At 60.1% G+C, this 14,238-nt stretch overlaps 1 protein-coding gene across 1 annotated transcript; it reads right to left on the bottom strand.

Moving 5' to 3' along the window:
• Nucleotides 1-236: 236 nt before the first annotated feature.
• LOC112983773 (protein FAM163A) lies at nucleotides 237-13,128 on the bottom strand. Its single transcript, XM_064515639.1, has 4 exons — nucleotides 12,913-13,128; nucleotides 4,385-4,584; nucleotides 3,793-3,907; nucleotides 237-2,785 (listed from the first exon to the last, which is right to left on the bottom strand). The coding sequence occupies exons 3-4, from the start codon at nucleotides 3,883-3,885 to the stop codon at nucleotides 2,387-2,389; spliced, it is 492 nt and encodes a 163-aa protein (XP_064371709.1). The 5' UTR covers nucleotides 3,886-3,907; nucleotides 4,385-4,584; nucleotides 12,913-13,128; the 3' UTR covers nucleotides 237-2,386.
• Nucleotides 13,129-14,238: the final 1,110 nt, after the last annotated feature.

Below are 14,238 nucleotides of genomic sequence, written 5' to 3'. Positions count from 1 at the left end.
GATGACGATATGGTTGCCTTCCAGAAGATTGGCTATGGAAGCCTTTCACCAGAAGGGTGACCCACAGAAACAAGAGACCAGTGTGTTATCACCACTCTCTCGAGGCAACAGCCCAGCACATACTGCTGTGGCGGTGGGAAGCCTTGCTTCGCACCAAGAGGTAGAACTGGATGCCAGGACAAGGAGCATCCTCGAGCTGGCTCTGTGCCATTGGCCGAGATGGTGCTTCAGAGCTGCCTGGCAGAGCGGTGCAGGTGGGAGCCCGCAGCTCACACTGCGGCACCTGAACTTCTTATGGCTCCTAGGAGGGTGGAGGCTTAGCTGGGCAGATGCTCTAACAGGAAAGAACAGGGTTCACCGAATTAGCCAAGAAGAACAGTCAGACTATATTATCAGGGAAGAGTACTGTCTGGACAGGCAGCAGTGGGAGCTATGGACTATCAGCTAGTGTGATCCAAAGCACTTTGTTGCTACAGTCTGATTTTCTTCTTCCTTCCTACATGCCTGTAATGTGAGAGACCGTTTAAAGACCTGCTATCACTATTTGGAGAATTGAAAGAGACTCTGTAATACAAAGAGATGCAGCTACACTGAGTCTCGAGATAATGGAAATGCAGTGTCTTTCTGGTCTGGAGGTGGGGGAGATGGTGAATAATGTTGAACAAAAGGCTGCATAAATGGGGGCTGGGGAAAGGTGTTTGGGTTACAAGGACCTTCATCATACTTACTATTCATTTGGCCCGCTCTTTTCTGGTAGTCTGAGCAGAGATGCCAAGGCATGAACCGGTCTAAAGTGTAGGGTAGCCTTATGTCTGATAACATAGCTGACTGAGGCTCAGGCAACACGTGCCTTCATACTGAGACCTATTCTAGCCACGCATAAATAGGGAAGTTAAGACTGCTCAGTCCAAATCCTTCTGCGAGCAGCAGGCCAATTTCAAAATTGTAGTAGTGAAAAAAGCCCCACTCATATTTCTGAGCAGTTCTACCACATATTGCAAAAGCAGGGTAACCATTTTCCTGCTATTCCTTCTAATAGCATCCGTAAGGCTATGGGAATCTTTGCTGTCTGGGTCCCTCCTCCCTACCATGAATGAGAAGTGCTCAGCAGACCCATCCTGCTTTGGTTGCTATGGAAGTGCCTGTGAATGACGGAGATGCCTTTTTAGTAATTTTTCACCTAATTTGATTTATGGAGGAAGAAGGAACTTTCCCACATTCATTTTTGCAGAAAGACAGAGTCACTGGCCAAGTTGTCATTACCGGCCGCAGAGCCAATGAACCCAGGCTCAGGTCTCACATCCTCCTCTTCAGAAAGGAAAGGAGGGGTGCCCCACTGGAGGTCACAGTCCCGGCAAAGGAGGAAAAGTGACCTGGTGGGCTCCTCTGTTGCTGTCAAAAGCAAAAGCTGTCCTAAATGCAATCTTCCTTACAGCTTGCCAGAAATGTCAGGGTAATCTGAGGGCTTTGAACGCTGAAGGTGATCCATACCACATTTCCTTGAAGGTGCAATTCTTCCTGTAAGTAAAATCTTGACATTTTTATCAGCCCAAGTTAAAAATCACTCCTAAGAAAGCTTGTGAAGATTAAAAGGTGTGGGGGCTTTGGAAGCAGAAGGATCAACCTGTGTCCATTAGCATATGTGAGTAGTTTTGCCAGCCCCTTCGCCTCCCTTGCAGTCATCTAAATTCATTTCCTCTAACTTCTTCAGTGTGTGTAAAGACTGAAGCAGGTAGGAGACAGTGTCCTATTTTACCTTCTAATAGAAAAGCTAACCATTAATGGAAACTAATGCAGTACGAGGGGAGAAGAACAATCAAAACCTTTGCTTATTTGCTCTTCCATCAGGTAGGAGCACTCGGTGTTGGGATTTTCCGCCTCTCTCCTTCCCTCCGCCCCGTTGCTGCCATCACTGCTGGAGGCAGCGGCTCCCGGGATGCCACGCGTTGCTCTTTGTGCTCGGCTCATCCATCCTGGAGGCTGCGGGTATTGCCTTGGGTAGTGACAGGTAGGGTTGCTTAGTGTAGACACCAAAGACCTCGTTCTAGGCTCGGGAAGTCTGGAAGGTCAGGGAAGTCTTGGATAGTTAGGTTAGTTTGTACTGTACATAGCCCTCATTAGACAAGTCCATTCAGGAGATAGAGTAGAATAACAATTACACTTATTACGGGTTCAAGGATCACTGTTCTAACGTCGTCCTTTGACGTCTCTCTCATCTGCTTACCCATAAAGCTTAGCAGTGCCGGGCAGTTCAGCAGGAGGACTGTGCTGGTCTTGGACTGGACTACGAGGTCCTCTCTGCACGAACCCCCACAAATACAAGTGAAAAGCCCCTTCCCTCGAGCGGGCGTCTGCTTGGAGCACCCTGTGCTAGTGACGATGGTGATTATACTTCTGTACTGATAGCCCTCGGGTTTGGGAAGCTCTCGCGAAGGACGCCGTGGCGGCTCACCGGGTAGCCTTGGAGGGTCGCCATGCCGATGGGCTGCCCCATCTCCTTGTAGCACGTGGGCGTGTAGGTGATCCTCTCGCCCCCGTTGCGCACCATGTCGGCAGTCCGTATGTAAAAGGGGGAGCCGTAGGGGGAGCAGGTCGGGCAGTAGTTGTGAGCCCCTTGCTGGTTGAGCTCGTTGGGTAGGGACGCGGGGCTGCCCTGGCCGTCCACGATGCGAGAGTTGCAGGCATTGCAAGTGCCGAGATGTGAGTGAGTGGGAAGGTCAGGCTCTTCCTCTTCCTCCTCCTCCTCCTCTTCCTCATCAGATTCATCTTTCTTGCAGCAGTAGTACTGGGCGGAAGGGAAAGGCTTTTATCAGCAAGTGTGAGGCAGCCACCTCCACCCCCAGGAACCACCAACTCTCCCCACCCCGGGCACAACGGGCTAGAAAGGGAAGAAGGGAGAGACACTAAGATTCAGCCTCATCCATCACGCTCAACTACTGTAGACTGAGTGAAGCCAGGCTGGGCTCTGCCTACCAGCAACGAAAAGCAATGAGAAAATAGCTGGTGGGAAAAGTATTGCAATGAAACCGAGTGGATTTGGCCCTCCCCTAGGTCTGTGCTCCAGGCAGAGCTGGTTCAGCTCTTCTACTCTGCACCAGCCGGCTGGAGGGAAAGGCAGGAGCTGGTGGGCAGATGTGGCTTCGCGGAGAGCCCTGCCACGTCCCGACACACCTCATCCCCCTGCCAAAGAGACTCCCTGCTGGCCCCTCGCTGCTCGAGTTGGCTGCTCCGCTCTGCCTCATTGATACCTGGGCCGTGCGGCGCAGCTGGCGTGGGGCTGAATCCGGCCGGGGATCGGAGCGTGCTCGAGGACGCAGCTGGCGGGGAGCTCGGCCTCTCCCCTGAACACATAGCGCAGCAGGGCTTGCGAGAAGCAAGATATTTTATCATGCCAGCTGGGAACAGGCCCAATAACTGCTGTACTTTTCATTGCACGGGTAACTGCTGCGTGGCACAGGCATCGCATTAACTTTTAAAAAGACAGAGGCTGTAGCTTGCCACTGCTGAAAGCCTCCTCGTCAAATTTACAGGAAAAAAAACCCTCCACCTAGTACTGCAAACCCAGCCAAGCCTGCACCTAAATTAGCAAGTGCTGCAGATCCTCAAAAGCATTAGGAGAGTCGCCCTGAGCCAGGAGGAGGAAAGGATGTTCGTTCTCTGCCGCACACTGGGAAAAGGGGTGTTTCAACTCCCTGCCCCTCGCAGGCAGGGAAAACCCCACCGACGTCCCTCCTACGCCCGCGGTGCGGCTGGAGGAACGGCAGCTCCGCCGGGGTCCGTGGGGCCGCTTACCTGTAGCCTACAGTAGCAGAGCACGGCGATGATGCACAGCAGGATCACCGTCGCTAGGATTCCCCCGGTGATAACAACAGTTCCCGCTGTCATCCGACCGGTTCTCCATCAAACTCTGGGGGGCACGGCAAGGAGACACACGTCACCCCCGAGGGAGCCGAGCGCCGGCAGCCTCATGGCTGGGGAGCCGGTCCTGATGCCAGCGGGCAACGGGCAGAGTGAGCGGAGGCGCCGTGCCTCGAGCCACGCAGCCACAGCCACAAGCCAAGGAGGGCTGGGACCTCGATGGCCGTGGTTAGTCAGCAGCAGCGTCGGGATACTCGAGGCATCCGGGGCGGGCGACGCCGAGGTGCGGCGTCCTGCACCCCCAGAGGCTGAGCGCGGTGCAGAGCTCGCCTCCCCCCGGGTGCCGGGCTGCCCGCGGGGCCCCTCGCCCTCCCGGCCGGTGCCGTCTGCAGCAAGGCTGGGGGCGTGCGGCCCGGGGCACAACGTCCCCGTGGGTTACCCCGCGCTGCAGCCACGGCCGCCGCTGACGGCATCCCTCCCTCGCCGCCGCAGAAGCGCCCCGGTGAGGCAGCCCCACCTCACCCACCTTCTGCCTGCCCGCCGCTGGGAAACGAGCAGCCTACGGCCCCCCGCGGCCTTCGGGAAAGCCAAGGCACGGCGTGGGGTGCTGCCCCCCAAGCCGCGGCGTCTCTGGAAGGGGCTTCCGAGGCGGCCGTCCCGCTCCGGCGACGGGAGCCCCGGGCGTCAGCGAAGCGCCGCTCACGTCCTGCGACGGATGCGTCGGACCTGGAAGAACCGGGAGGGGGGGAGACGTCAGCCTTCGCCCGCCGCGAGCCCTCCCCTCCCCGGCCGCCCGGCACCCCTGAGCCAGGCTGCTCCGCCGACGTCGGTCCGGCTGCAGGATGCTCCGCGGGACCCCGGCGGCTCTTACCCGGAAAACAACAAAACGAGGCGTCAGCTCCCGTCACCCGCAGTGGCAGGGCCGGGGCGTCCCACCGGCCAGGCCCCAGGAGCCCCCGGCACCGCGGGAAGCGCCGGCCCAGCTGGCTCGGCCGCATTTCATTAGGGCGCCCTCCGCGCCTGCTGCAGAGCCGCGCTAATTGATAGGGCCCCGGCACCAGCCGGTTGCCGGCTGCCGAGATCTAATTAGCCGCTCAGCACACGGCCAGTAATTGATCGAGGGAGGTGGCAGCGCGGGGACGAGAATTGCCTAATTGGCTCCTCGGCCCTGGCGCGAGGGGTCCCCGCGCGGCGCCGCGGCCGCTCGGCACGGCTGCCCGGGGAGGCCGGCTTCGCGCGCCCGGCCCGCCGCTGCCGCGAGCCGCGGTGATTTGCGCGAGGGTGAAAACCTCGGGAAGATCTGGCCTGCCGCAAATTGATTTTCAGCTCTTGGAAAGTTACTGTGCGAAGCCAGAAGGGCGGCTCGTATTCGATTTCCTCCTCAAGGTACTCGCACACACGAAATTAAAAAAAAAAAAAAAAAGAAAAAAAATCAAAGAAATCAATATGGCCATAACCCAGCTAATGTCTCCATCCATCAGCGGACCCAACACGGAGCTAATAACAGAGGTGGACAGGCTCCGCTCCCGTGCCCTGCTGCAACCTCGCTGCACCCCGAAACACGGCCAAGCGGGGCGCAGGGGACGGAGCGGGGCGCGGGGGAGCTCCGGAGGGAGCGATCGCATCCCCCAGCGGCTCCATTAACAGGGAAAAGAGGAGTGCGGGCGGCTGGAAAAGGCAGAATTTGACCTTCGATAACCCCCGGGCGGGAGCGCACAGCGAGCCGGGCCGTGATGGATGATGCAGGCAGCCGCTTGCATCCAGAAAACTTCATTTCGTGGGAGCCGTGATTTGATTTAGAGCTGGGAGAGCAGCATCCAATTAGCCTGTGGTTCGGAGCAAAGCAGGCAGGCGTCGGAGCCCTACCCAGCGCCGGGCGCGCCGGCCCGGGAGCGCGGGCCTCGGGGGGGACGACGCTGCCCTGCCGCTGGGCATCCGCCAGCCCCGCGCGGGAGAAGCGGCGCCGGGGCAGCCCCGTCCCACATCGCCACCGGGGCAGCGGAGCACGGCGGGCGGGCGAGGAACCGGGCGCCGGGATTCCCACTTCTGGGGCTGGTGCGATAGGCGTTTTCGCCAGCCCTGGTCAGCCGTCAGGCTCTTGGGTTGTTAAAAATAGAGGATGCTAAAAAAAGGCAGCAAGAAAACCTGCACGAAGCGGACGTGCTGCCTTCGCCCGTCTCCTCGGAGGCGGCGCTTTTGGAGAGCGGGCAGCTCCCCACCGTCCTCCCCGCCAGGCCGTATGCGCAGACAGCCCGGCATTTAATTTCGTAGGCAATTTGTCCCTGTAAAACAGCCTCCTCCAAGCCTACAGTTCGCTCAGCGCCCGTCTGCAACTGCAAAGCCGACCTAGAGCCTCTGGGGAAAAAGACGGGGAGCTCAAACCTCGGCAGTAACGGGGGTCTCGGTAGCTACAGGATGAATACGCCCGGCCCAAAGACAGCCCACCCCAGCAGGCTGATGCCACCAGCGATGTCCATGTCGAGTCTGCACGGCTTGCGAGCCGACGGGAGGGTTTTGGCAGCCCCCGGCACTCGGTGCGGCCAACGAAACGGTCGAGAAAGACAAGTTCTGCCTCACGCCGGGCGTCCTGGAGAGCCCCACGCGCCGAGACGCCCCGTGAGCGTCTCCCGGCTTTTCCTAAGGGTCTCCGGTCCGGCGAGCGCCACGTGCTCTTGGCCCTCGCTCCCCTGCGCCTCCCAAAACTTAGGGTTGCGGGGGGCCGCGAGCGGGGAAGTGCACCGCGGCCACAGGGAGCCCCCGGCCTCGGCCAGGGCCTGGCAGGCTGTGACAAGGGCTGACACCCGGCTGGCCGCGCTTCCCCGTCTCCCCGGCCTTCGCTGGGGCGGCAGCCGCCTCTTGGGCAAAGAGCAGCAGAAATCCGCACAGCTCAATTTGCAAAAAAAAAAAGAAAAAAGAAAAAAGAAAAAAAAAAAGAAAAAAAAAAAGCCACACCACGGGGAATTAAAAAAAAGAAAGAAAGAAACAAGCAGAAGGGAGAGGAACGGGAAAGCAAGAGTACTGCCAAGGTTGCAAAACCAGCTCTTTTGTGAAAAAGGCCGTTTCTCACCTTAAAAGCATCAGCACGCGCTCCGTGCCAAGCGCAGCGTGGGGACACGCGAGAGGAAGCGCAGCTGCAGCGCGGGAGCTCGTGTGGGCCCGCGCTGCCGATTCGCACCCCCTGCTCCCCTGTACTCAAACGCACCCGCCAAGCAGCCCCCAGGCATGCACCCTGCGCGTCCCAAAGACGAATCCTTCCCAGGGCAAAGGCCCGGCCCCGCGGGCCCATCCCCCCGCGCGAGGGCACGGGGACCCGGCTTGGTCCCGCCGTTCCCTGAGTGCTTTGGACACATCCGAGGGAGATCCGATCTGCTCCCGGATCCAATTTCCTCGCCTCTTCCACCAGAGGAATTTGCGTGCGATGCTCTTTGGCAGGGATAATCCTATCAGGGGACTTAGCGACACCAAATGCATCTTCATCGTGGGCACGAATTGAAAGAGCGGGATCGATTGCAGCAGGGTCGTGGGGCGAAACGGGTCGGGGCCCAGGTGACGCAAGCCTGGCCGAGCCCAGAGGCTGCGGCGCTGCCGCTAGCTTCCCACTAAAAAAGGTTCCCATTAAGGCAGTTTCTCCCTGACCCCCCGGACGTTGCTTGGCTTTAAGAAACACCTTGTTATCTCTCTGCTTGCCCGGACATAGGTGCTGGCTGAAGCCTCGTGCAAAGCCGCTCCGAAAACACCACCGCGCTCAGCAGATGCCCCTGCGGCGGGGATGTGCCGCGGCCCCTTGCCCGCCCGGCTGGGCAGCCCCCGCACGGCTCCTCTCCCGCCTCCGCCCCGTGGCGGGACCTGCCGGAGGGGCGCCCAAGGCCACGGTGGGTCTGAGCTTTCGGGTCAAGGCCCCCTTGCTCAGTGCGCCCGCTTCCACGGGCAGAGCCGCGCCAGGCCAGCACGCCTCTCAACCAGCCTCCCCTTCAAACCGACATCAACCCCCTTCAGTCGACAAGTCCCCTTCAAATGCGACATCAGGCTGCGAATAACCCCCCAACCACCGCTCCCCCCCCCAAAACCTCGGGCCGGCTGCAGCTGTAACTCCCCTCCCATAGCACCAGTGCAATTCGGAAACGCGCTTGGCGAACGTCTCCCTTGGTGGAAGAGGGCCGTGGCCGTGGGCAAGGCCCCCGCCTCGCCGGGGGGGCGGGCAGCACCGGCCCCGCGCCGGGAGAGGCGGCGCAGGAGAGCGCAGGCTCTTCCTGGGCATGATGCAAGACCTGCTGCTCCGACTGTCAGCATCCTCCCGGCATGTCCGCTCGGAGTATAAACAGAGATTTATTTTAATGACTCATTAAAGCCTAATTACATTCGCCGAGCAATACACAGAGAGGAGCCTCCCACGTGTGGCAGTACTATAGTCAGGAGCACTCGGAAAACCTTCCCCTCCCCGAAAGGGCAGCAGAAACAGACTGGCTCTCTTAAATGGGACCAGACAGCAGGGCCAGGTGCTGGCTCTGGAGCCAGGCGCTGGAGATCACAGCAGTGCAGCCAGCAGCTAAAAACCAGAAGGACTCACTTCTTTCTTCATTTACTTCCACCCTCGCACAGACTGGGCTCCTGGCCGTCACGGTCTATCTGCCCGGGGCGATTGCCAGCACAGCTCATGCCTCTGAGCCCACGAGGACATGACCTGCTCGGGCAGAGCTGGAAACCCGCTGCCCATCTCCAGAGCCTCAGACCAGCACCTGCATCGTGGGCTGGCCATCACCCAGCATTAAGGATACTTGTGCTTTTAAGTCAAACGATCCCACTTTCACAGTTGCTTTAACCAAGCTCAGGTTTGTTCCCTCTTTAATGAAAATTGAACCAGGCTATGGAAAAAGCCCACGCTGCACAATGCATGGGTATCACGAGCACGGAGTGACTGGGACGCCCGGTGCGGCAGGATTTCGTGCTGCCGCCGGCACGGAGCTGACACAGGGAGCCCCAGTAGCGAGCCCCGTACAACCCACGGAAGGGACAGACTGCCACGGCCGCAGTTACCAGACCTCCTGGTGATGCCTGACACCTTGGCTAGAGACCTGGCAGAAGGCAGCGAGGTCTCGCTGTCAGACATGATCATTTCCAGCAGAAAAACCTCTTCCCGCATGCCTCACCAACAGCTGCTCCTCCATCTCGAGAGCATCCTCTGCCCGAGCCCTGTCCTCTCCCCACACCTACTAGCGCAGGGGGAAAACTCAGAAAGGACATTTGGGGACTCTAGGGTCAGCTGCACACAGGAGACACCGAGATTTGGCCCCGCGCAGGACCCCCGCACGGTACAGCCGCTGCAGGAGACATCGGCGCCCAGAGCACCTGCTGAAAGCCAACTGGGGGAAGGACATGGTGGTCAAACAACATCCCCTTCAGCCCAGGGGACCTACTCGCCACTCGCACGGCCCGTGAGGAGCCCTGGGGTCTGTCTCAGCTGCTTTTCCTGACGCGCCAGCTGGCCCAAGGGAAGCCGAGCCTGTGCCCAGCAATTTGGGCACCGGCACCAGCCCACGAGTACTGCTCGCCGCTCGGAGAGCGCCCCAAGGTCGCGTCCTTTCCTGCGGGACGAGGACCTACAGCAGCGGCAGCCGCTGGGGACAGAAGTGCCCGTGCCCCGCTGCTCCGACACCTGGGGGTCCCGCGCAAGCCGCCCGCATCAGCCGATTCGCACGCCTGGACACAGGAGGGGGCGACGACCGGAGGACGCAGCCTCCCCGGTGACTCCGGATGCTCTCCTGGTGTTATTCCACTGAAGCCAGCAGAGAACTGGCCCCATCTGCTTACACTGCTTTCGGTAGCGCTCAGCCATCCTGCTAATTGCTTCAATTAGCAGAGAGGAAAATTTTTCCAAAGGTTTCGCTGCCTCGCTCCTCGCGTTGCCTTTAGTCCCGAGCAGAGCGGGCGTAAAACGCTTCCAGCGGGGAGGTGGTACGGGATCGCGTCTCACCCCGCTGGGCGCTAGCACCTCCGGGCGAGACAGCCCACCCTGCCCAGTTGTCCACCTACGCGGCCAGGACATATCACAGGGCAAAAATGGCTGGGCCCACACACAAGCGCTCATCTTTCCTGAACTCCATGTTTTCCACCCCTGGAAAGCTGCCACACACAGACACTGGGAAGCCAAGGGCCCCCTTTCCTGCTCCACCTGATGGGGCGAGGATGCCCGAGCCTCCTGCAGTGACCCACATGGCAGAGGTGACCCCGGCCGCTGCCGGGCTGCCTCGGGAGAGCTGTCAGCCCCGAAACCTCTGCTTTCGCCTGCAGCTTGGTTGGGGACTTGCACAAGCTACCAATGTGCAGGTCTCCTAACCAGATGGGTCGCTGTTAATAGACAGATGGTGCTTCCTAAAAAAGCCCTTGCTCCAGGCTGTCCCCGCGGCCCAGAGAGTCGTAACGCCCGCTGAAGCACAGGCGCCCACGAGGGGGGCTCAGGTCCCCGGGCCTGAACGCTGCTTTCCAAATTAAGCAAATTCATCACTTTGAGATAGCCCTGCGACGTGGCAAGGACAAAGCCCCACAGCGTCCCGGACGGTGGAGGACCTTTGGCTTCGCAACCCTAGAGAAAGGCAGAGCTGCACCTTGCTCTGGGCTAATGCACAGCTGCAGGGGCCAACTCTGACCTTGCTCTCTCCCGTGTAGATGCACATAACATTTGCGGAGTCACAGCAGGATCTGGCCAAGGCTAACCTCCGCAGGGCTCCTTTTCCACCAAGCAAGGGGAAAATCCCATCCATGGGCTTTTTACAGGACTGCTCACACTCCTTGGGGCCACCCTTGCCAGGGTGCCCACACTACCAGCCAGGGCAGGGAGGCTCAGCACGACCAAAATGACAAGGCACGAATCAACTTTGCAGATTAAATAGCATGGAGCAGGACGGGGAGGAACCCAGAGAAAGACGAATAGATGCACATGGGGAGAAGGAGGCTTGCTATGAAATGGTATTTCTTTCTGGGTGACTTCATCAGTGGTGGAGACACAGACTGCTCATCACCAAAGGCTCTTCACCTCACCCAGCCCTCGCTGTCCACGCGCAGACACGAGTGGGGACAGTCGCGCGTGCCCGGACGGGACGGCCACGCTCGCACGCCCACCAGCCCAACAAAATGAGAAACGTGGCATGAAATCGCCCAATGTCTCCAGCAAATGAAGCGTGAAACGCACTCTCGAGAAAACAGCGGTAACAGAGTCTCCGTAAACATTTCATCTTGGTGGCAAAACAGCGACCGGGAAGGTCAGAGCGGCAGAGCATGGGGGGGCTTGGAGGAAACGCAGGGGCTCGATTTCTGCTCTCGTAGCAGATGTACGGGAGAGGAAGGCTGGAGGGGGGAGGAAGGGGGAGGCAGCCGGGGTAGAGAACAACACCAGCACAGTCTGACCTTATTTCTGTTTGCCGCTAGCCCTGGCGACTGCTGGGTTTTAGGTGTAGCCGCAGAGCGGGCCCAGGAAAGGGAAGCAGCTGCCGTGTTTCTGCTCATGCCCGTGGCTAAACTCAGTGAACCTGCTTGAGCCAGAAGCAGCAGCAGACAGGGATCTCCCGTTCCAGAAAGGACTCGCAGCACTGCTCTTCCTGACCGTGCCTTGCAGCTGGGCTCCTCTGCAGCTGAAACCGAGCAGCAGGACACCTAAAAGCAACTCCAGTGGGGACAGAGACTCACCGCGCTGCTACCAGCCTGAGTTTCTGCCAAAAAAATCATTTGCCGGCCTTTTTATTGCCCTCTTCTGAGGGCATCACGCTAATATTTCCCAACAAACGACCAGTTTGCTGGGGCTCCGTTCAGCTTGCGCATCCAAGACACTCCCATGCGCAGCGCCGGGGGGGATGCGCTGCGCTTCCCGGAGGAGGCCTTTCCCGACGGCCACGCTTCCGCGGCCGACGGCCGCCCCGTCGGGGCTCTTCAGCCCGGAGCAGAGACGCAGCCTGCGGTCTCCTAACGAGGCTCCAGACTCGGCCGCTCGCAGGCCTGTTACCCGTCTGAAACGCACCGCTTCGGAAAGCCACGGGGTAGGAGCTCACACTCCAGTGGAGCCAGCGCTGCAACAGGCCCGGGAGAGAGGAGCGAGCCGGGCTCGCTGTCTGCTCTGATGTTCACCGTGCCCATCAGCAGCAGCAGCAGCAGCAGCAGCCTACTTCTGTCATCCCCTCCCGGCTTTGCAACAGGTGAAAACCCTTCCGAGCAGAAGAGTTTTATCCCCCTCCCTGGCAAAGCACAGTTTAGCGTGCCGGATCCTGCCAGGACCACAACACATGCTAACGAGCCGCCCCAACATGCCCCGCACCCCACGAACGGCATCACGCAGAAACTCTGCTACCTGGAAAAGCGAGGGGCAGGGCTGGGGGGGGGAAACGAGCTGGTAACTCAGCTCTCTCCGCGGGGGTGGAATATTCCACGGCACGTCAGAAAACCTCTTTGCTGTAGAGACAATCAATAGTACGCACACAAAAAAAATCCAGCTGAAAATACTAAAGGTTTCCACATGCCCTTTTTCAGGGGATAAAATCCTCCAGGATAACCCTAAGAGAAACAAAAGCCAGACAAGCAACTTGAGCACAGGTCTCCTTTAATTACCGAGGCACAGCGAGAGATAAAACAGAGATCCTTCAGGAGAAACAAAAGGCTTTGATTTCCTTCACTTCAGCAAAGGCAGCCATTATCTCCGCGCAGAGGCTCGGCAGCGGGGCTGGGGGGTGCTGAGCCGTCCTGCCCTTGCGGAGCGGCACAGCTCCGCGCTCCCCCCAAGGCAGCGGCAGGCAGAGCCCCGGCCCGGGGACTTTCAAAAACTTGGCAGCCCTGCGAAGCGCGGCTCGGCGAGCGCCCAGCCCAGTCCTACCCAGGAGTTAACGGGTGCTTCCAGCAAAAATCCAGCCGGTTAGAAAGTGCAGCAACACAACACCGGGAAAAAAAAGCAATTAAAAAAAAAAACGAGCACGGAGCGACAGCGTCTCCCGGCCGCCCGCAGCCTCCCCCGGCCCCCCCGGAGCCCCCCCGGGCCCGACCCCCGCGGCAGGCGGCAGCGCGGCCGCACCGTACCTGGGCGCCGCGGCCGGGCCGGGCCGGGCCGGGCAGCACCGAGGCCGCCGCCGGCAGCGTCGCAGGCAGCGGCGGAGCCGAGTCCGGCGGCAGCGATGCGGCTGGCGGGGCAGCGGCGGAGGGATGGGCAGGGGGAGGAAGGGGAGGACCGGAGGAGGAGGAGGAGGAGGGTGATAACGCTGCTAATAATAACCGCCGGACCCGAGAGGCCGCTCGGCGGAGGTGCGGGCGAGGCGAGGTGTGTCCGCCCCGGCAGCCCTCGGGGAGGAGCCGCCCGGGCCCCCCAGCAACCCTCCAGCACCCCCCCGGCTCCGGCTCCTCCGCCGCCGGCCGCGGGCGCAGCGCCGAGCACCCCGCGCCGAAAGAGCCCGGCTTGCTCGCCCCCCACCCCCCACGAGAAGTTTGCTTTTTTGAAATTATTATTTTTATTTTTCCACTGAGCGCTGCAGGAGAGAACAAACACAGGCTTCCCCCCCACCCCCCCAAAAAAACCCTGTGCTTGGGGGGCCCCGCCGCCGTCCCCAGTGCTGCCGCCGGGAGCGACCCGCCACGGGCACCCTCGGAGGAGCACGAGCCGGGGTGGGCGAGGATGCCTCCCCTGCCCTCCCCGCTCCTCAAACAGGATCACCCCGGGGCTGTCACTCTTTGCAGAGCGGAGCCGACCTCTGGCACACAGCGGCTGGGCGAGCGCGGGGCCTGCTGCTCCCAGGCGCTGCCGGAAACTTGGCCCGTGGCTGCCCAGCCGCAGCCGCACGCGGGCACCGGCCAGGCTTGGACACACAGGCGCGCACGGAAAGGTGCTCCCCGATAAACGCCACGGGCCGAGCTCCAGCTGCAGCAGATCTTTGAACACTTCGAGAGTTTAAACCGGAGAAGGTGGCTACAAGCCGCCGTCACCCGCACAAAACGAGCCATTCGCCTCTGCGAGCTGCGATAAAGCTAATCGAAGCCCAGGCTTTGCACCACAAGCCGACCGTCGCAAGCGCCTGAATTACTGCGCAATGGGAACACGCGGCCGTTTATTTTCTTCTGCTTCCTTCTGACTTTGCACTCTGCTGGGCAGGAGAGCGCGACCGGCCACTGCGAGGCAGCGCGGCTTTGCGGGATGAACAAGCGCTGAGCTAGCACCACATCAGTTCAAACCCCCGTGCCTCAGTTTCCCCATTTCCAAGCAAATGACAGCTACAATACTTTCCCCCCTGTAGTGCACGCTCTACAATTCAGGAGGAAATAACGCTCTTCTCATCCTCCATTACCCTTGCCATTAGCCCAGGCCTCTTGCTTGTCACGGATTCCTCCCCACGGCTCGGGCTGGAAGCTGTCACT

This window comes from Dromaius novaehollandiae, chromosome 8, assembly GCF_036370855.1.
Source record: "Dromaius novaehollandiae isolate bDroNov1 chromosome 8, bDroNov1.hap1, whole genome shotgun sequence".
NCBI classification, from domain to species: domain Eukaryota; kingdom Metazoa; phylum Chordata; class Aves; order Casuariiformes; family Dromaiidae; genus Dromaius; species Dromaius novaehollandiae.
This window is presented reverse-complemented; position numbering and strand designations above follow the sequence as displayed.